General features: G+C 42.8%; 1 protein-coding gene across 2 annotated transcripts in view; it reads left to right on the forward strand.

Annotated features, from left to right (window-relative positions):
- LOC141105863 (alpha-2-macroglobulin-like) overlaps positions 1-21,869 on the forward strand; it is a 127,175-nt gene that overhangs the window by 14,267 nt on the left and 91,039 nt on the right. For both annotated transcript variants that reach the window (XM_073596016.1, XM_073596017.1), the window contains exons 3-10: positions 6,793-6,949; positions 7,686-7,738; positions 8,099-8,119; positions 11,228-11,396; positions 14,593-14,677; positions 20,056-20,179; positions 21,117-21,231; positions 21,311-21,420. In XM_073596016.1, coding sequence (XP_073452117.1) covers positions 6,793-6,949; positions 7,686-7,738; positions 8,099-8,119; positions 11,228-11,396; positions 14,593-14,677; positions 20,056-20,179; positions 21,117-21,231; positions 21,311-21,420 — 834 coding nt within the window. The remainder of the gene's footprint in view (positions 1-6,792; positions 6,950-7,685; positions 7,739-8,098; positions 8,120-11,227; positions 11,397-14,592; positions 14,678-20,055; positions 20,180-21,116; positions 21,232-21,310; positions 21,421-21,869) is intronic.

Genomic DNA, 21,869 nt, shown 5'->3' on the forward strand with positions numbered 1-21,869 from the left:
CACAGAGGGGCCGGACGAGGCCGGAGGAGGTCACAGAGGGGCCGGAGGAGGACACAGGGGGGCCGGAGGAGGACACAGTGGGACAGTTGAGGGTGATAGGTGCAGTGGGTGGCTGGCAGTTTCAGCAGGGCCGCTGTTAGAAATCATGGAGCCCGCTACAACCTACCTGATGGGGCCCCCAGCCCAGCCCCTGCATACCTGCCTAAAAGAATACAGCTTTGTCTTCAAGGGGGACAAAAGGGAGCACTGGTGCTCAGTCAGGGAAGATGGGGGGTCCTGGTGCTCACTAAACAGAGATGGGAGTCTTGGTGATTAGTAGGGGCAGATTGGGGGGGAATGCCAGTCAGTGGGGGAGAAGGCACTGGTGCTCCTTTACTGGCTCCTTGATCCATCTGGCATTCTGTGTAGAAGAATCCTCCCCTCTCTCACTTTTCTTCTGGGCTAATTTCTCTCATCTAGAGGGATGCCAGGGATGCCAGTGCAGTGATAGCTCAGACTATCTCCCAATTTTCCCAAAAGCAAAGAAAACTTCCTCTGCTTACTCCTCTGCCAGGCTCTGACTGATGAAATCATCTATTGCAGAGCCCAGCAGGTCCTTTTTACTTGTCTGAGTAGTTACTGCACGGCATCCCCAGCATCCTTTCTCCAGAGGTGTCAGCCCAGCTACAGAAGCGGTGATACAGCAGTCACTTCTCCTGTCAGTGGCGGTGCCCCCCCTCAATGCGATGCCCTCTGGATGAAAAGATGGGCCCCCACCACTACCCTGATCATCCCCAAATGTATCATCCATGTGTGCAGGGTAGGCCAGGACACAGTGCCCCCCCCCCTCGGAGGCCCGTGTACAGTGAACACCCTGCACACATGAATAATACGCCACTGTGCTGGTTCATATCGTCCATGGAAAGGTTGAAATTAATTATAAATATAAACTCTATTTAAAGCCTGACTTTATTTTTTATTTTTTTACAAACTGGACAAGGAATAGAATCTCTATCAGGTTTTTTGTTTTGTCTGTGTCCCATTGGGTAGATTTCCCCTCACTATCTCTTTATTTGGAGCACGCTCTACAACAAACCTTTTTTTTGTAACAAAATGGGAAAATCTTGGTCATATTACTGTGTATATCTTCCTGTTCCAATCATTCCCTAAATGTATTGTCCAGCTGTCACGAGGACAAAAAGGAAGGTGAAATCCCACTAGTGGGGGTCAAAGACAGCCATAAAACTCGACAGAAGTATTTACTCTTCCCAATTAAGTTTATCTGAATTTAAAAAAAAAATATTAAAAGTTTGGAATAAATTTAGGTATTACATTTATGTCATTCTCAGGGAAATTTTTCTAAAGCGTACTGTCCTGTTTGAAAAAAATATTTATACAGTGCTGCTGCCCCCCCCCCCCCCCCAATGCTTACCTGAGCCCGAACTCGATCCAGCACTGTGCCCCAGTGCAGCGGCCCTCTCCTCTCTCTTTCCTCACTGGACATGGAGGCAGCAGTGGGAGTCTTTGGCTCCTACTGCTGTCAATCACAGCCTGTGAGGAGAGAGTGGGAGGTGGGATCGAGCCCGCACAAGTGTCCCCATAGCACGCAACTGCTATGGGGTACTCAGAAGAGGAGAGGAGCCAGGAGCACAAACAGGGGACCCCAGCAAAGGAGGATCAGGGCTGCTCTGTGCAATACAAGAGGGGGTTGCCAACTAATTGGAAAAGAGCTAGTTCAGGTCCACATCCCTAGTACAACATGTAAAAACTATGTTCCTCAAAAGGTGGGACTTTAATGGACCAGAAATGCTCAAGGAGTAGGGAATTTTATAAAATTACAAATTTATTACAACGTATCAACAAAAATTCATACAATTGACATCCATGATCATGATAAGGACAAAACATGGAAAACAAATAATGAGGAGACAGCCCAAATCAACTGTCGGGAAGACAGAAGAAACCAGCGCGTTTCGACAAATGAGGTAGAGGTCTTCAGGGTAAATGGGCTGAAACTTTCCAGATCAATACATACAATCTATAATATCAATAAACACATAATTACAAACACAAATCAAAATTCATAATGTAACATAACTTGTATCATAAAGGTTATAACAAAAAAGAAAGGAACGAAGTGTGCATGCAAGTATCCATACTGACCTCATGTGTCATATATGTTCATAGCTCAACAGATAAAACGGAACTAGAACACCAATACAGCACCATGTAGCCAAACCAAAAAGGAAACTAAGCCGTGTCCACATCAGAGATCCCCCCCCCCTTCATCTGAGCCTGCCTCCCAAAAAGAGGCCTGAGCAACATCAAGGGAAGACCCAACAGGAATCTAGGTATATGCAAAAACAAAAAGGGGAAGGAGTAGACAAATGGTAAATGGGTTATAGTATAAAACATAAATTAGTACACGAAAAATGGACACTCAATGGTGTTGCCCAAAAAAGTTATGATAATAACCATACCTATCACTTGAAGGTTTGTAAGGTGAATCTATCGCTATGGAAGTTGGTCCATAGTGCAGAAACGGATACCACTGCAAAAGGCCACTGACAGTCAAACAAGGCTGTGCCACATAAGATTACGCAAAGATTACTCACCAGGTATCCAGAGAGAGGCTGAACAAAACAGCCAAACCTAAAATCAAGAATAATATGAATTTGTATTGTACCGGGGGACAAAAGAATTAACCCAAAAGTACAAAAAATGTTAGAGGATATTAAACCCCAAGCAGCAGAGAAGTATCACATACCTTGTAAGCCTTATGATTGTCATAAGTATGGCAGTTCCTCATTTCTCCAAAGAGCTACCAGGAGCATGGGGAGCTGCCTGTTTTTAAATGGTGGCCATAATGAGAGATGTGGGGTGTGGTAAATTATGTCATCGAGGGAACCTCCCTGGATGCAGTCCCGTGATTGGCCCCCCTGAGCCGACGGCGCACCGCGCCATGCCCCCGACACAGGTGTATCTAATTGCGGTGACGCTGGGTCATGGCGCCGCCCGCAAGCCACGCCTTCGCGAGAGGCTTACATGAATGACGCCATCGCGGGCAGATGCCGGACCGTCCTTCGTGACGGCACGGCATGCTGCACCACCCGCCCACTGATGCATGAAGGACAGAGGTGCACGTGAACAGACCATGCATCAGAGCCCAAAGTAAGCCGCCGTCTCCGCCTCTTGAGGGGATGGTCCGTGCGGCCTGGATGCGCCAGCTGGGACAGTAGCACAAACGAACGCAAGAGGAAAAAAAGGAAGGAAAAGGCTCAGTTGTTCTATGGAAAACCATGGACAGAGTTGTAAATTTTTTTTTTTAATTAAAGGGCAGCCATCGGAACTAGGAACAGACAGTGGCGTCTCCAGCTTTCAAATTTAGGGGGGGCACATGGGGGGACAGGGACAAAAGTAGGGGGGCAACTATAAAATGCGCATATATATATATATATATATATATATATATATATATATATATATATATATATATATATATATATATATCCTGGGGCCCTTTACTACGACCCCACAACGGGCCCTTTCACATGTTCTGCAGTGAGCTCCCTTCCTACTGTATTGGGGTCCCCCAGGGTGGCAGAAAACAAGAGATATATGTCACCAGCATATCAAGAAAATATAAGGATCCAAAGCAGTGGGAGAACCATCAGGGTTGCAAAGGTTGTCTTGCCTCCGGGCCCTGGTGTTCTGCCACTGTGGGGTTCCCCAGCCTCCTCTTGCTGTCCTGCCCCTGCTATTGACAGCTCTGGTCTGGCATCTCTTGGAATTTACAGGCTGGTCCTCCTGTCCTAAGGACGGGAGAAATCAGTCTGTTTTTTCAGTAACTGAAAGTCCTGGTGGAGTCCTTCCTGCAACTCGCTCTTCTACCTGCCAATGAGGATGCAGGTGAAGGAGCAGATCAGGCGACCGTGGTTGTGTGAACGCTCGCATTATGCAGTGTCAGCGAGCAGGGGAGGGGGGGGGAATCACCCGCAGGAGCTGACTGGGGACTCTCTCCCTCTTAGACATTGATTTTTTGTAAAAAAAAAAAAAAAAAATTTTTTTTTTTTGGGGGGGCACATGGTGGGGCACAGCATAATGTTGGGGGGGTCAGGGCCCCCTCTGGCCCCCCCCTAGGGTCGCCATTGGGAACAGAAGTAACTAAAATGAATGGGCATGTACTACAATGACACACAAAAGAAAGAATAAGGCCTCATATACACTGCTACTGGTAAACGGACATTCAGAGGCAGTTGGCTGCTTTTTTCAGCTGCCCCTGAACTCATCCAATGTTATCAGTACATGTACAGAGGTTCGTTTAATGTCGTTTTTAGGCAGTTGAGTTTAGAGGCCTATTTTGGAACAAAACAAAAACAACAAAAAATGAGTTCAGACGCTGAGTTTAGAGGCATTTCAAACGCTAAACGCTTCTAAACGTGGCTAAACGCGTTAACTCGCGTTTAGACGAATTTCGTTTACAGGCGTTTTTCATTTTTGGCCATTTTGAAAAGAAAAAAAAAATTTTTTCAAACGCTTCTAAACGCAAACGAGTCATGTAAATGCAGCAAAACTGACGTTTTAAACGTGGGTTACTATCTGTCAAGTTAAATCGTTCAGGAGAGGTTGTAACAATGTCCGTGTACATTAAGCCTAAGAAAAAAAGAATGAATGCAGAATATTGAGAAGAATCAAAAACACATACAATATATATATATATATATATATATATATATATATATATATATATATATATATATATACACACATACACACACGCGCATGTATGCATGTATGTATACAATATATCATCTGAGGGGGGCCTGTGCTGATAAACAATCAGCGCAGACCCCCCTGTCAGGAGAGCCGCCGATCGGCTCTCCTCTACTCGTCTGTCAGATGCGAGTGAGGAAAAGCTGATCAACAGCTCTTCCTATTTACATCGTGATCAGCCGTGATTGGACACGACTGATCACGTGGCAAAGAGCCTCCTCCGGAAGCTCTTTACCAAGATCGGTGGAGCGGTGTGTCAGACTGACACACCGCTCCACCGATTGCCGCGATGCGCGCCCCCACGGGAGCGTGGCGGCTGTTATCCTGAAGGATGTCATATGACGCCCAGTCAGGATAACTGAACCACCGCCCGGCCATCATTTTGCTATAGGCCGGGCGGGAAGTGGTTAAGCTAGGACCTTCTAGTTCCTAGTATCAAGTTTCAGGCTTTCATATGCCAACAGTCAGAATGGCATTCATTTGATAGATGCATGTAAACAGATAAAAGTTGCTTCCATCATCCAATCAAATTCCAATTGCAGGGAAAAACTGACATATTTGTTACCGCTTGTGAGCAACATCTTTACATGTGCTTCCCGCAAAATTGTATTGATGGGTTTTAACATTACAAATGTAACATTGTCATTCCACAGATCCTTAGTAATATGTGCCGAAAAAAATAAGCCAAGTTGATTTTTCCAACCTCCTTTGGAATATTCTAGTTGCTCAGCTCTCACACTGATTAAATGGCTTCAGAAAATTGTAAGTCACTGGCTGACCCAAATAACATGTGCAGCAATGTGAGGTCAGAATGTCGGATCTACATAGTTGTACCAAGTCAATGGGATTGAATTATTAAAAGCAAATTCACTTTGTAGGGGAATTTTTTCCAGAGCTTTGTAAATGAGGAAAAGCACTGCTGACTTTGATCATCCAATTACGCACAAGCAAAAATGCTGTTTTATTTTTATTTTCCCTGCACGTGATTGGGTATTCTTTGCAAAGTGAAACAACATTCACTAAGCTTTGAGGCAAATTACCTTTCAAAACGAACAGCTTATTTACCTTCAGTAAATCAGCTCCCGTGAGGCCACTGCTAAAGAAGTATGAAGGCTAGGGAACTAGAATTTTATTAGAAGAGGTCGGCTATGGCAAACTAGATATTTATACCAGCACGTTTCCTTTTCATAACTCCTGTAACAGATGATATGTTTTTAGATGGCAAATCTCTTTGTGTTAATGCACTCAGCCAACTACAATAAATGCTAATGTGTAAAGATCAGTGACCCACAACAACCATAAGGAATCCAATAAACTGAAATCTGTTTTTGAAGCCTGTGTTTGTTCTTACAGGCCCAAACTGGGTCAATGAGACTCTTTGGTAGTTAGGTGAATAAACTCCACAATTGTCAAATCCAGTGAGGATAATGCTCCTGAAATTTTCGATACATCACTGAGATAAATGAGGAATATTGCTTTGGTCAGTTTTAGGTGGAATTGACCTTCAGGCTGAGTTCACACTGGCACGACAAACGCTCCGAGTTTGGGAACTCATGTCGCATGACGTGTGAAAATCAATGTTTCCCTATGAGAGCGGTCTTAACTGGTCCGACACAAGTCAGTCCGACTTTGAAAATGCTCCCTGCACTACTTTGGTCCGACTTTGGTCCTACTTCAGCCCATTGATCCAACGTCAACGATTGTCAAAGTAGGATCCTTGTCTTAATCATCCAACTTGTGACATCTGACATGGTGATTACAGGAGCAGTAAAAGGAATTTATGTCACTCTAGGATTGTTTTGATTGGTCAAAGGACAAGTTATACTATCTCAAAGTCGGAGCAACATCTTATCTTGTTCATTCAAGTCTGATGGAAGTAGGAGCGAAGTAAGACTGATGTAGGACAGATGTAGCAGGACAAAGTAGGATGACAGTAGTACAGTCGTGTCGTACCAGTATGAACACAGCCTCAGTCATCACTTGTACCCTTTCACCAACTGATTCTATCAATGTTGAGGTTCTTGTTTTGTGTCTCTTTAGACACCAAATGTTGAGAGTCCACAAATGGCATTCATCACACTCGATGCTGTCGGTGATTTTTTGCACTTTAAGTCAAAGAGAAGCATCCTCATCAGGAACCCATATAACTTGGCGTTCATCCAGACTGACAAACCCATCTATAAACCTGGACAGAAAGGTAAACTGCTTGAATTATTCACTGAGAGTGGAACAGGGATAGAGCACTACAGTTCCATGCTAATGCCTGGTACACACAATCAGAAAATCAGATGACAAAAATAGTTTTCAAAGCGATAATATGATTATTAGTACACAGCTTTTGAGTGCCAATCACAACATTTCATCCAACAATATCCAAAGGGACAAGCATGAAAACTTCTCAGATAATATCAGAGCAAACTATTTTTGTTTATTCAGTACAGTATTTGTGCGAAGAAAATCAGAAGACCAAGACCATGCATTCTCGGAAACGAAAGAATACAACATATAACATCACTTTTGAAGTTGTATTCTGCTGTACGAGAATTTTGGTAACTTCAGTAACTTCTTCATTCTCGATATTAGACTAGCATGCAACAAAAAACGATTTGTTGGATATTCTCTTAGTGTGTACAAAGTTTAAGAACTCACTTTACCATACCATACATTACTGCACATGATCAGCTGCTTGACTTATTACCAACTAAAATAAGAATATTGATGCAACAGTACAATTACATGCTTAAGTCTCTTGATACCATGCTATTGTACCGTATATACGATACATTACCCTACATAATTAGAGAAGCTCAAGCAATGCATATAACATGTATTTACATTATTAGTTAAAATGCACATTGAAATGTTGCACTCTCTTTAGTGTTCTCTATATATATATGTGTATATAAAACTGAATCTGTTTCCCTTATTTGTAGTTCAGTTCCGTGTTGCCACTATGGATGAGACATTTCATAGCACCAATGAAAAGGTATGTTGGGTATTTAAACATGCTTAAAAAAAAAGCTATTAACCATAAGACACAAATCACTTTGCACAAAGCAATGTGTCTATCTACAGTATTCTAGGATACCCTGAAAGAACTAAATCATATTGTGCAAAAAAAGATGAAGTTTTTTTTCTTTCATATTATTTTATGGGAAAACTATAGCAATGTATGATGGGCAGGGTAATAGAAAACTAAATGTAATTCAATTTGAATTTAGCTCTGTTTTAACTTAAATCATAAAAAATATAACTTTAAAATACTTTAATGGTAGAAATTAACCTGTAAGCTGCACTATTGTAATATTTTTTTTAACTCCTGATCTTTTTCCATGTCTTTTTTTAGTTTCCCATAATTTATGTCGAGGTAAGAATTTTGTGTTTTTGTAAGGCATACATGTACTTAAGGGCCGCTTCCAATATGGGTGGACTGCAGGGAACTTGTAAAAAGCTAAAGGCTTTTCATGTAGCTTGCTGCAATTAGATGAGCAGTGATCATGGCTGCTTATCATTTACCAAGAGGTTAGACACTTTGCAAGTACAGTAGATAACGCAAAAAGTTTATGCTTTTTTTCCAAGTTTTTCTGGAGCTACAACAATCATACATTCTAAATTATTACTAGACACATTTTATATAATCAATGAGCTGATATGGAGCCACTATTTTTTTATTAACGCCATCTTACTTTTTTCTGTGCTGTCCATCCTATTTCTCCTTTAATATTTTTCTTTTTTCTTTTGATCTTTTGCAATTGGATTTTGATTTCAGAAATATCAAACATAGCACAAGTAATTTTTAAGAGGGTTGTAGGAAGCACAAATGTGGAATCATTGATCTGTAAAGGGGCTGTAATATCAGTAATCTCTAGCAGTTTCATGTAATGTATCCAGTCTATGACTATCTCCCGAAGTATGTCCCAATAACAATTCCTTCATAATGTTCGCAGCCTCTGACCATCTCTTACAAAACATCTATAGTCCTTGATCATCTATTGTTGTACATCTGCACTTTCTATAGCGTTACATCCACTGAATATTATCAGCAGTCCATGGGTGATGTCAGGTGACACACTTGAGGTCTCCTGTATCAAGAAAGCTGACCACCAGTGATGTAGAGGGACAGTTGATGCGTTCAGTGGTACTGTTACGTACCTGCCGGATGAACCGGACGTGCAGTGGGAAGGCTTTCTCATACAACCCCGGCTCAAGGGCCACCGGTGTTGCAACAGTGGCCGCAAGAGCCTGGCGGTGTATGGGTGCCTGGTTCGTCTTTGGTCTTGTCAGTTCAGCTGGTGCAGCAGAAAACAGGAAGCAGGCTGGTAGGTGCAGAGCTGGGGAGACACTGAATACGTAGTCAGACAAGCTGGGTTTGGTAACAGATGATCAGATGTAGATATAGACGACAGGCAGAGAATGGTCAGGATACAGGCAAAGTTCGGCAACAGGATATCAAGCAGTGTAGAGCTGAGCGTGGTTACAAGGCAGGCCGGGGTCAGGATAACAGAGATCAATCAGTCAAAAAAGCCGGGTCAAACACAGGAAACAGATTGGATCACAGGAACAGGAAGTCACGGGATCAGGTATGAGCTGCAGATCAGACAGCAAAGACACAGTGCTGCTGAGGTGTTTAAATAGGACAGCCTGTTGCCAATCACTGAAATCAGTCTGCACTATTTTAACCCTTGGGTGGCAGATCCATGACAGGTACAGACCCAGGCAAAGGTCACTAATTACAATACTTGTACAAACAGAACACTTATTCCTATCTGCATAAGCTTAATGTACACATACACACACCCCACCCCGACTTACTTAGAATGAGAAAGAGGTCACCTTTTAGTACACAGTATGTTGGCAAAGGACACAAAGGGATTGATTTACTAAAACTGGAGTGTGCTAAATCTGGTTCAACTGTGCATGGTAGCCAATCAGCTTCTAACTTCTGATTTCTATACAGAGCTGCACCAGATTGGGGCTTAATTTACTAAAACTGGAGAGTGCACAATCTGGTGCAGCTCTGCATAGAAATCAGCTGCCACATTTTATTGTCAGCTTAATTGAACAAGCTGAAGTTAGAAGCTGATTGGCTACCATGCACAGTTGAACCAGATTTTGCACACTCCAGTTTTAGTAAATCAATCCCCAAAGTCTTTGATTGGTTAAACCCACAAGTGTTTTTTTCCCCACTACTTTTCCTTTATACTGGCTTAGATTAGAGGAAAGATTTAGTGTAGAATAATACTTTTGGTAATTAAATAGTTCATTATTTAATGCAGTGGCGGTGCGTCCATAAGGGCGCACGGGCACTGCCCCCTCTCTCCAGCCACCCCCCCATGACCAATGGATAGATTCATGCATTGCATGAATCTATCCACGGCCGCCGCTGGCACCTCCTATTCAGGCGCCCAGCCCCTTTTCGGGCGCTGGGCGCCTGAATTACAGCGTGGGGGTTGTTTCTGAAGCACCTGATTAGAGCCATAGGCTCTAATAGGAGTCAAAAAAGGTGACCTGCGAGCGCCATGCTTGGAGCTCTCAGTTCACCCAGGTGTGTTAAAACAGCGAATGAATATTCACTGTCCTAACACTGAACCGCCTCTCAGCCAATCAGGTGCTCGGGTCTGTTACCCGTCATCTGATTGGCTGAAATGACAGGCGCTGTGATTGGACGCCTCATGGGAGAGGACGGTAGGGGACTAATGGAGAACACCGCTCGGAGGACACCACTCACCACAGTCACCCGCTGCCCCACTGAGACAGGGTAAGTGCCAGATAGACAGCGAGTGGGCGGGGGGGGGTCACAGTGGCGGCATTGGATGGCACAGTGGCAGCGTTGGGTGGGCAGAGTGGCAGCATTCAATGGGCAGAGTGGCAGCATTCAATGGGCAGAGTGGCTGCGTTGGAATGTTCAGGGAAGCATTCGATGGGCACAGTAGCTGCGTTGGATGGGCACAGTGGCAGCGTTGGATGGGCACAGTGGCAGTATTCGATGGGCACAGCGGCAACATTTGATAGGCACAGTGGCAACATTTGATGGCACAGTGGCGGCGTTTGATGGCACAGTAAGGCTGCAATTGATGGGGGTTTTTTTTTAGTCTGTTTGCACGCCCCCCCCCCCCCCCCCCCAAAAAAAAAATTTGAGCACCAAATTAACTATTTAAACATTAAACCAAAAAGAAGGACAAATGATCAGGAATTAGGAGCAAGAGTGTTTTAGCTCCAAATGAGGGACAATTGGGAGGTATGACATATATGGGATTGCCACGTCTGCAGTAACAAAACTCTTATTAGATTTACCGGGGAAGTACAATTTTATTTTTTAGTATTTTTAGGTTGTAACTATAATTATTGAAGCAATTTTTAGTGCATATACAGTATTTGTGTAGAATTCAGAGATAAGCATGATGGACATGATAGGATTTAACAGAGTACATTAGATGCAAATATAGAAGGTATCTAATCTAGTGCGTCCTCTCAGGATCCTCAGAGAAACCGCATCTTTCAGTGGGTGAATGTGGAGACAAACAGAGGAATTGCGCAAGAATCCTTCCTCCTTACCTCTGAGCCAAGGCTGGGGACATATAAAATGGTTGCACAAAGGGTAAAGGGCTCCAAAATTGAACATTCCTTTACTGTGGAGGAATATGGTAAGCTCTTCATCTATGACACACACATTCTCTTTTTAAACTATTACATTGGATTTTAGAGCTATATTTTAAATATGTTTATTCATATGCTAGACGTGGGAGGTTGTTAAAAAGGCAGAACGTTTGTAAGGAGGTTGTAAAAAGTTGAAACAAAGGGGAAATAATATACTAAAGGAAAAAAGGTTGCTTTTGAAGTTTTATTTGAATTTAAATTGTTCGTAAATGTGTTAAAAAAAAAAATTGTTATACTTACCTGCTCTGTGCAATGGTTTTGATAAAGTGGCCCCGATCCTCTTCTTCTAGGGTCCTCCACTGGCGAATCTGGCTCCTCCTCTTCTCTGACTGCCCCCATAGGAAACCGCTTCCTATGGGGGGCACTTGTGTCGGCTCAATCCTGAGCCAGGCTGCGGGAGTCTGTTGACACACACAGCGCGGCTTGGCCCTGCTCCCTCCTCACTGGGTTTGATTCACAGCAGCAGGAGCTAATTGTTCCCCCTGCTGCCTCCATGTCCTGTAAAGAGAGAGAAAACAGTGCTGCTGCTCTTGGGCAAAGCACTGGATTGAGATCAGTAAGGCTACTTTCACACTGGAGCAGTGCCCCAAAGCGTCGCTTTACCGCTGTTATAGCGGCGCTATTCGGCCGCTGATGGGGCGCTTTTACCCCCCACGCTAGAGACCGATGAAAGGGTTAAAAGCCCCCATGTTGTGGCGCTGCCGAAGCATTTTGCAGGCGCTTTGGCAGCACTGCCTATTCATGTCAATGGGCATGGCATTTTGGGAGCGGTGTATAACCATTCTCGCACTACCCCAAAGATGCTGTTTGCAGGACTTATTTTCGCGTCCTGCAAGTGCACCCAATGCTGTATCCTGGCCTAGGCCGACAAGGCCCAGGCCTAGGGCAGCACTTTGCAGGGGGGCAGCACGGAAAGAGTCCCCGCCGGTTTGCGCTACACTGTTAGTGTAGCACCAGTCTTATGGGGTGGACTGGGCTGAGAGGCGAATTAGTCTAGCGCCCTCATAAAGCGGCCGCATTTCTTCCGGTATGCGGGCGGCCAGCATTCTGCAACTGTGGGGGGGGTGCGCTTCTAATTTTGACTGTCCTATCATCCTGGACCTCAAACCTTCCTCACTGTGCTATGTTTTCTGCTGCACCATTGGCATGGTTATATTTTCTTAGTCCTCTCCATAAAATTATCAGAAATTTGTGCTTAAAGTAGAACTATAGACAACACTATTATTTTTCTCATTTTGGATAGAATAAGGGAGGGTTATAGCCCCTGTCAGTTTATTTTTTACCATCCCTGTTCCATTACACTTCCCTATGGCTTTCCCCGTGACGTAACCGGGTGACCCCGCTACCTCTGACATCACGGGAAAAGCCATAGGGAAGTCCCCATCAAGTCCCCATGCGTCAGAGGGGAGCAGGGTCACCGGGTGGCCCCGCCCTGCGTTATATAAGAAGTGTCAGAAGAAGAGAAGAGTCACACAGCGGGAGCCTCCCATGGATACGGAGTGGCCCAAGAACGAAGCGGGGAAGAAGACGCTGCGGAGGGAGATGCCGGACGAGAACACCAGAGCAAGAAGCAGAGGACCGGAGGAAGAACCAGAGGAAGAAGAAGATGGAGGAAGGAAGGAAAGGAAGGAAAGGAAGGAAGGAAGGAAGGAAGACCCGAAGAAGATGGAAAGAAGAAGACTTTAAATAAAAGGAATTGTCAAAAACTGTCTCTTCTCATGTTTAACATTTTTGACACTTTTTTTTTGTGAAATGGTAGGGGTACTTTTGTACCCCATTACCATTTCACTTTTGTACCCCATTTGTACTTTTGTACCCTATTACCATTTCACACAGGGGGGGTGGGATCTGGGGGTCCCCTTGTTAAAGGGGGCTTCCAGATTCCAATAAGCCCCCCCACCCGCAGACCCCCACAACCACCAGCCAAGGGTTGTGGGGATGAGGCCCTTGTCCTCATCAACATGGGGACAAGGTGCTTTGGGGGCTACCTCAAAGCACCCTCCCAATGTTGAGGGCATGTGGCCTGGTACGGTTCAGGAGGGGGGACCGCTCTTATCCACCCCTCTTTTCCTGCGGCCTGCCAGATTGCGTGCTCAGATAAGGGTCTGGTATGGATTTTTGGGGGGACCCCACGCCATTTTTTAAAAATTTTTTGGAGTGGGGTTCCCCTTAAAATCAGGTCTGGTATGGATTGAGGGGGACCCCCACACCATTTTTTAAAAAATGTTGGCACGGGGTTCCCCTTAATATCCATACCAGACCTGAAGGGCCTGGTATGGAATTTAGGGGGACCCCCACGCCATTTTTTTTTAAAATTTCGGTTTGGGGTTCCCCTGTGGGGAAATCCCATGCCATTTTTATCAATTAACTTTTATATGTATTGTAGGACTAACAATTCATTAATAGCCGCGAGTAGTTTTAAATGACTTTTTTTCCTTTGAAATGTCATTTTGCTGTCAGACTGTTCTAAACACGGGAAACGTGCGCTCCTTTACAGGCATACTATAGACACCCCCCAGGTAAGAAATTTAAAGGAATATTACACTTTTATTGTTTCACTTTAAGCATTAAAATCACTGCTCCCGAAAAAACGTAACGTTTTTAAAACTTTTTTTGCATTGATACATGTCAGGACCCAGGTTCTCAAACACTTTTTATGACAAAAACTCGCATATAAGCCTTTAAAATTAGCACTTTTGATTATTCATGTTCGAGTCCCATAGACTTTAACGGTGATCGAACAAATTTTTTGCCTGTTCGCATGTTCTGGTGCGAACCGAACAGGGGGGTGTTCGGCTCATCCCTAACCATCAGTATGCTGCTGCTCCTAAAATTGTCCATCTAGCCAGATGGCAGAGAACATGTAACTAAGGAAGCAGAACGTCAACAGTCAATTTCTTCTATAGTCAGTCATCAGATGAGCACTATTACGATTTCAGGGAGAGAAGAGTGTTGACCTGTATACTGTACATAGAGGAAACCTTCAACTAAAAAACGTAAGGCAAGAGATACAATATAATGTATGTAGGGCAGATCATTTAAATCTTAAGAGTATGGTTTTTGCCTGAACCTCAGCTTCAATAAATGCCATTGCTGCAGTGCTAGTCAAGAAACGTACATGGGTATATGAACATTGAGTGATTTATGTGCACAAAACTGACTTGTTGTTTGCCATCTTTTCAGTTCTACCCAAGTATGAGGTGCAGGTGAAAATGCCCTCGGTGATCACTATCCTTGATGAAGAAGTCAAAGTTACTGTATGTGGAAAGTGAGTGTTGAATCCTGAGACTATCACTGAAGCTAGTACTATAGTCCTACTGATCATAGTTTCTTTCTATGTTATCAGAGTTAAGTGACACTAAACTTTGGTTTAAAAATATATATCCTATTCAAGTTATGTATTCTTAACTCGGAAATGTGTGTTCCATTGCTCTTCAAATTCCTATTTTTCCTTGCTCCTAAGATCCAAAATTCCTGTTGTGGGTGGCTAAGTTTGTTCTCCATGGTCCCACTATATGTGGACATGTAGTCACCCTCTCTTGCTTGCCCCCGAGATTGGCTAAGGACTATGGACTATGGTCTATGGATAGAGCAGTGCACATGACCGCAACTATCGTGTACCTCTAGTTGCAAACAAAGGGAAGCGAGAGAAAAAAGGAGAATTTCAGGAGCCCACTGAGGACATTACAAGGAGGCAGAAAAACACAGTAAGAAATCAATTACTGTAGATCTAAAAGCAAAACTTTTTTTCTATTTTGGATAGAGTAAGGGAGGGTTATAACCCCAGTCAGCCAGTTTTCCCCATCTGTGTCCCCATTAGGGAGATTTTCCTTCACATCCTGTCCTATAGCCAAAACAGGAAATGAGAGAGAACCCCAAATTCTGACCAAGACTAGTGTCCCCATTGGAAGATTTCCCCTCCACTTCTGTTTTGGTGAGAAGCCAAAATTCGTTTTTTTTTTTTACGATTATGACGCATACACACGTTCGGAATTTCCCGACAACAAATGTTCGATGTGATTGTTGTCGAAAAATTCCGATCGTGTGTAGACTCCATCGGACAAAATTTGAGAGCTGGTTCTCAAATTTTCCGACAACAAAATCCGTTGTTGTAAATTCCGATCATGTGTACACAATTCCAACGCACAAAATTCCACGCATGCTCGGAATCAAGCAGAAGAGCCGCACTGGCTATTGAACTTAATTTTTCACAGCTCGTCGTACGTGTTGTACGTCACCGCATTCTTGACGTTCGGCATTTCCGACATTTGTGCGACCGTGTGTATGCAAGACAAGTTTGAGCAAGCATCAGTCGGAAATAAATCCAGGATTTTGTTGTCGGAATGTCCGATCGTCTGTACGCGGCATTACTCTTAGTGATAGTGGTAGTATATAGTACAAATACAGAGGACGAATCTCCCCAACAGGGACACAAATAGCAATATGAACAGGTGATCTAATCCCTTTCCACTCTGTCCAAAATAAAAAATAAAAGTTTCGACTTTAGTTATACATTTAACCACTTCAGCCCTGGAATTGTTTACCCCCTTAATGACCAGGCAATTTTTTGCAAAACTGCACTGCGTTACTTTGACAATTGCGCAGTCATGCAACGATGTACCCAAACAAAATTGATGTCCTTTTTGCCCACAAATAGAGCTTTCTTTTGGTGGTATTTGATCACCTCTGCGTTTTTTATTTTTTGCGCTATTAACAAAAAAAGCGACAATTTTGAAGAAAAAAAAAAAAAACCAATATTTTTTAATTTCTGCTTTAAAACATATCCAATAAAAATATGTAAAAAATCTAATTTCTTCATCAGTTTAGGCCAATTTGTATTCTGCTACATATTTTTGGTAAAAAATATTCCAGTTAGCGTATATTGATTGGTTTGAGCAAAAGTTATTGCGTCTACAAACTATGGGACAGATTTAGGGGCTTTTTTTTTTTTTTTTTTTTTTTTTACTAGTAATGTAGGGGATGCTGACACTAGACAGAGAGAGATCTGTGTTCCTGATTACTAGGAATCACAGATCTCTCTCCTTGTCTGTGACAAAACAGTATGCCTTGTTTACCGCCATTCTGTCATCCCTGAGAACAATTGTGGGTGGGCAGCGGTGTCCAATCACAACGGGAGCGGGTCGCGCGTGCACCAGACCTGAGAGCGCAGACAAAGTACAGGTACGTTGTTTCGCGTAGCTTGGCCGCCCTGCCGCAGTATATGTATACGTTTTTTATTTACTTATATGTTTATTATTTTTTTTTTTTTTTTTTTTAGAAGCCATACCTAGGTAGTAAGTCCGATGCAGCATCTGTCCCCCACTGGCTCTAAGACTGAGAACTGAGTGATTAAAGACCGCTGATCACTCGGCTCTCACAGCTCCATGAGCAGATAGCTGGTGATTGTCATGCCGCGTACACACAAGCGGAATGTCCGTCAGAAAAAGTCCAATGGGAGTTTTTCATCGTAAATTCCGACCGTGTGTATGCACCATCGGACTTTTTCCGTTGAAAATTCAGATGAACTTAGATAGAGAACATGTTCTAAATTTTTCCGACGGAACTAATTACTATCGGGAAAATGGCTAGTCTGTATGCTGTTCCAACGTACCAAAAATGACGCATGCTCTGAAGCAAGTACGAGATGGAAGCTATTGGCTACTGGCTATTGAACTTCCTTTTTCTAGTCCCGTCATACGTGATGTTCGTCACCTCGTTCTGGACGGTTGGATTTTGGTGTGACCGTGTGTATGCAAGACAGCTTGAGCGGAATTCCTCGGAAAAACCTTCAGGAGTTTATTCTGACGGCAAAACCGGTCATGTATACAGGGCATCAGTCAGCGGCTCTCTGCTCTGCCCCCCCCCCCACACACTCACTGGAGCGCTGGGCTGCTGTGGAGGGAGCAGCTGGCTCAGGCTCTGTGGCTTGAAGAGAGGCTGCGCCGGGTGCCAGTCCATGCATCTGGGTGGATCCTGACCATATGGTCGCAATCTTTCCCCAGTCTGGGATAGCTCTATGATGTCAGCCAACAGCGTGCTTCAGCCTACTGTCTGCTAAAAATGGGTCACTGGAGTGCAAAACTAACTGCAGTCTTGTGATCCACAGGAGAAGTACAGCCAAACAAGCTTTAGCTGTACTTCTCCTTTCAGTTATTCATGTTAACATTGTGCTCATTCCTCTCTGGTCCCAGTAGCTGGAGTAATACCCACTGGGGCCTGCAGATGTAATGCAACATAGTGGGGTTTTATTAGGGGTCACACAGGGGTGCATGATATGCTACTGACCGCAGTCTTCTATAAAAAGGCTTTTAGTCATTAGTTAAAAATACCACCCAGTTCATTGACTGTGACACATGGATTATACCCAATAAATAACAGTTTGGAGGATAAGAAATAACTAAAATATGTGCCAGCAGTAACCTTTTTATAAAGACAAAAAAAAAATATCCTTTGCAGTAGGGCTAATTCCCACATAGTGAGGGGACAAGGGTTTTACTGCAGAATACAAATGTCCCATTCACACAGCAAGACAACTCAGAGACATGCTGCATTTTATCACAGTGCACTGTATAGAACTGCATGGTACTGCACAGCATGCTGATGTACAGGGATATGAATGAAGTGTCGTTTTGTACACTTCAAATAAAGTTTGTACAAAAAAAAAAAAAAAAAAAGGAGCTGTGTGATACGCTCTATCACGCACTGCACTGCTCCCTACCGCAATTGGAATGGACAGCTGACAGAGAGAAAACAGGTGTGGTATACCTCTCTTGCAGCTATCTGTTCTAATGTAAGTTTGCCCGCAAACCACAGCTCAATATGTAGTAATTTATTTTACTTTTATATAAAGAAGTGTTTTGGCAATTTATATATGTCTCTCAGGCACTTCCAACTTGGAAACGGCATCAAAGAACTTGCTGGTGGAATTATAGCTCCCATTTGGACTGGAAACCTTATAAAAACTTTAGCTAGGCAGACGAACAAAAAAAGTTTGCTGCTTAGTCTGTGGCTCTCAGCCATCTCCAGGAATGGGGGCCTGCTTTTAAATACTGGAGAAAAATAATTATCCATCAAATTGAATTGCCCAATCAGGTTTCAAATTTTGTCTTTGGGAACATTAAACAAGCCATGGTAGCAAAATGGGAAGCTCTTCATTTTTTGTGGACAATATTTCTTTCTTTTCCTGGTTTTGGCACCAAACATCAGGATATATGTAGAAAGACAATTAGACATATTAGTTTGACTTTAGCTAAATTCTAAATTGAAAGGGAATTGAATTGACTAAGCTCTAGGAATGAACATTGCTTTAATTTAACATTTAAAAGGATAAGTTCACCTTTAGTAACATGTTATACCCATTTTTAGGATGTATCATGTGACATGTTATTAAAGCACCTGCCTGCACCCGAACCTAATCCCCTCATCGTGACAGCGGGCGGTGGATCCTCCTCCAGCACCGATTGTCACAATTCAACATCAGCACAACCATGCATGGCTCCGCCCACACAGCTGCGTCATTCAGTCACAGAGTTCTGTGAATGAATGAACTAAAAGTATCATTGGTCACTGCAGCAGGCCGCTTGTAGTTCTCAATGAACTGTGAGGGAGCTGGCGTGCTCTCTTATAGTTCATTGACCTTTTTGGACTTCAGTAGCTCTCGTAGGGGCAGACAACTGTAAAAACAGCCTGCAGGAGCCTGACAGTTCACCCCTGATCTGCTGATAGCGGATGCAAGGCTTTACAGATTTTTTTTTAAATTCAACTTTATTTTCACTTTTTCCAATACACACAAAAGTATTATCCATACAAAAAAAGCAGTAAAAAAACAGTTCAGAGATACATATTCTTCCCTCCCCTTCCTCGTGGCTATCAGGGCAGGACCGAAGGCGCTCAGAGCCGCCCGCCCGCATCAGCGTCAATGGTCCCTCGGGACCCCGCTTCTCCAACTGTCTCTTGCCAAGTGCAATGCGCTAATCTCGGACCCCTTCACAGGAACCTCTGGTCTGTTTCTAGGGTGGAGGAGCCCAGGTGAGCTATGCTATGCACATCCGCTCACATTTGCGTCAAGCCACGCCCCCCTCAGCTTTACAGACTCTTAAGGGAAAAAAAATATCAAATGCACATTTTTTTTTTCACCTGCAAAACAATTATTTTTTTTTTTAAAAGTGAACTTATCCTTTAAAAAAAAAAAAAAGAATTGTAAAGGAATTCCAAGCAAGGCTATTTGGCTCTGTGCTGCAACTTGAACTACTGTATGTCATAGCGATGGCCCATATAGAAGCTGGAGGTTGTGATATAGCTGTTGCTCACACACAGACAAGCACAAAGCTGACCAGCACTCTACTCTGCATGTCCAAGAGTGACAACCCTGTTTTTGCAGAGGCAAAGACTTAGTCAGTCTTACCACCCAGTAGAGTAAGTCCCTTACCGGCAGGATCAACAGGTCAAATTAGAAGAAAGAAAGCCTACAGAAGGAAAGCAAGACCCTTAACTTGCCCAACAGTCATCAATTGAGGATAAGCTACCAGTTTTCATTTGTCGAGGAGGAGGGAGTTACATACACTTTAAAAGAAAATAGTGAGTACATATTGTTAAAATGAAAGCAAGTGAATATGGTTATAATTAGACTAACACACCTTCTTTTAGATACACCTATGGTAGACCTGTGACAGGAAGGATTGATGTCAGCATCTGCAGAAAGTTTACCTACTCTTATAACTCCTGTCCTGATGAGTCAGAAGATCGAGTGTGTGAAAAACTGTCACATGAAGTGAGTACATCACATTAAAGTCCTTAGTTTAGAATTAATCTTAATACAATTTTAAGCTCATGTTTTATTGTTGTTTTTTTTTTTTTTTTTTTACTATTTAGATTTACTTTTTTTTTTACACATTTTACAAAGTATGTATTATAGGGTGTGCCCATGGCATACTAATCATAGGGTGTTTTGAAAAAAAGGAATTCACAGCAGAACCCGCTTGCCTTCAGGCTCCATCTTTCCAATTGAAACCTTGGATGGAGCCATCACACACAGCAGGAGGGAGAAGAGGGAGTCTCTGCTTCGACTCAAATTCAACTCGAGTTACTGAGTTTTGTAACCTGCAGAATTTTTTTTCAGCAAAACATATAAAGATGTAGGAGATGTGGAAGGTGCCTGACCCTCATATGCATTATTCATATTTACTGATTAAAAAAAAAAGAAAATACTTTTAAATGTAATTTTTTTAATCTTGACCAAAATACATAAAAATGTACAAAATTACTGTACATTACCTTTAAGACTAGAATGAGCCAGATGTATTAAACAGTATTCACATTTTTTTAATCTGAGCTGACTAGTTAGCAACTGATGTGTTTTGTATCATTATCTGACTTTAAATATTAGAATTTAAAGACGCCTGCTAAATTAACAGTTTATTCTTTTTGCAAAATATAAGAACGTGTACACATCACTTTATGGTACAGGAGATGAATAAGGCAATGCTTATCACAGGAGACAGCACTGACTATTTTAAAATAGGTTATTCACTTCTGAGAAGATTTGACAAAGCTACAGATGAAAATAAACACTACCTCACTGCTCAGCCTATGGAGATATCTTTTGATAGGGTTGTTCACCAACACCATGTTCATCATGTACAGACCAGCTGATATCACATAATCTGAAGGAAATATTAGAATATCTCATGGATGCTTTTCTTTTTCAGACTGATAACAAAGGCTGCTTTTCTGAAGTGGTAAAGACAAAACTTTTCCAGTTAAGACGTACTAATTATGAGTCGAAACTCACTGCTACCGCAAAGATAACGGAAGATGGAACAGGTAAGAGGAGGCAACAAAGAAAAATAATAGATAGAAAAAAAAAGGCCAACTGACATGCTATCAATGTTATCTCTTTTAGGTGTGGAAATGAGAGGTGAGGCCTCTTCCGAGATAAAAAAGATAATCACAAAAGTGTCGTTCCGACAGCTGGACTCCCGCTTTAAGAGAGGCCTTCCCGTGTATGGACAGGTGAGCTAAGATGATGAAACAAAATCTCAAACTGCTCAAACAGAAAGTCTAGCAGGGAGATACTGTAAGCATTCAGTAGAAGTATAAAAAGGAACAACACCTAGGATTTGTTCCAGATAGTCAAGGAAAAAAAGTAGAGAGGGTAATATGAGGGTTGATTTTGCTCCCCTGCGAAAACACTAGTTGCCTGGCTATTCTCCTACTTCAGTGTATTAAGTCGCAGTCTGGAACAGAGAACTAGTGACCTTCATATTTGTTGTATAGACCACAACCTGTGTCAATGGCCTAGGATTAATGGACAAAAACAAAGTGTGCTTTCAGGTGCATTTCAGATCAGTTTGAGAAACTTCTGAGATCATTCAGTTTATTGACAGGGGCATTTGTGCAGCAGTTAACCTTCTTATGAGCTGAATTTGACCTCTTTAAGATGCATCAACCTTCTTTGAGCT

The sequence above is a fragment of the Aquarana catesbeiana genome, linkage group LG08, assembly GCF_042186555.1.
Source record: "Aquarana catesbeiana isolate 2022-GZ linkage group LG08, ASM4218655v1, whole genome shotgun sequence".
NCBI classification, from domain to species: Eukaryota; Metazoa; Chordata; class Amphibia; order Anura; family Ranidae; genus Aquarana; species Aquarana catesbeiana.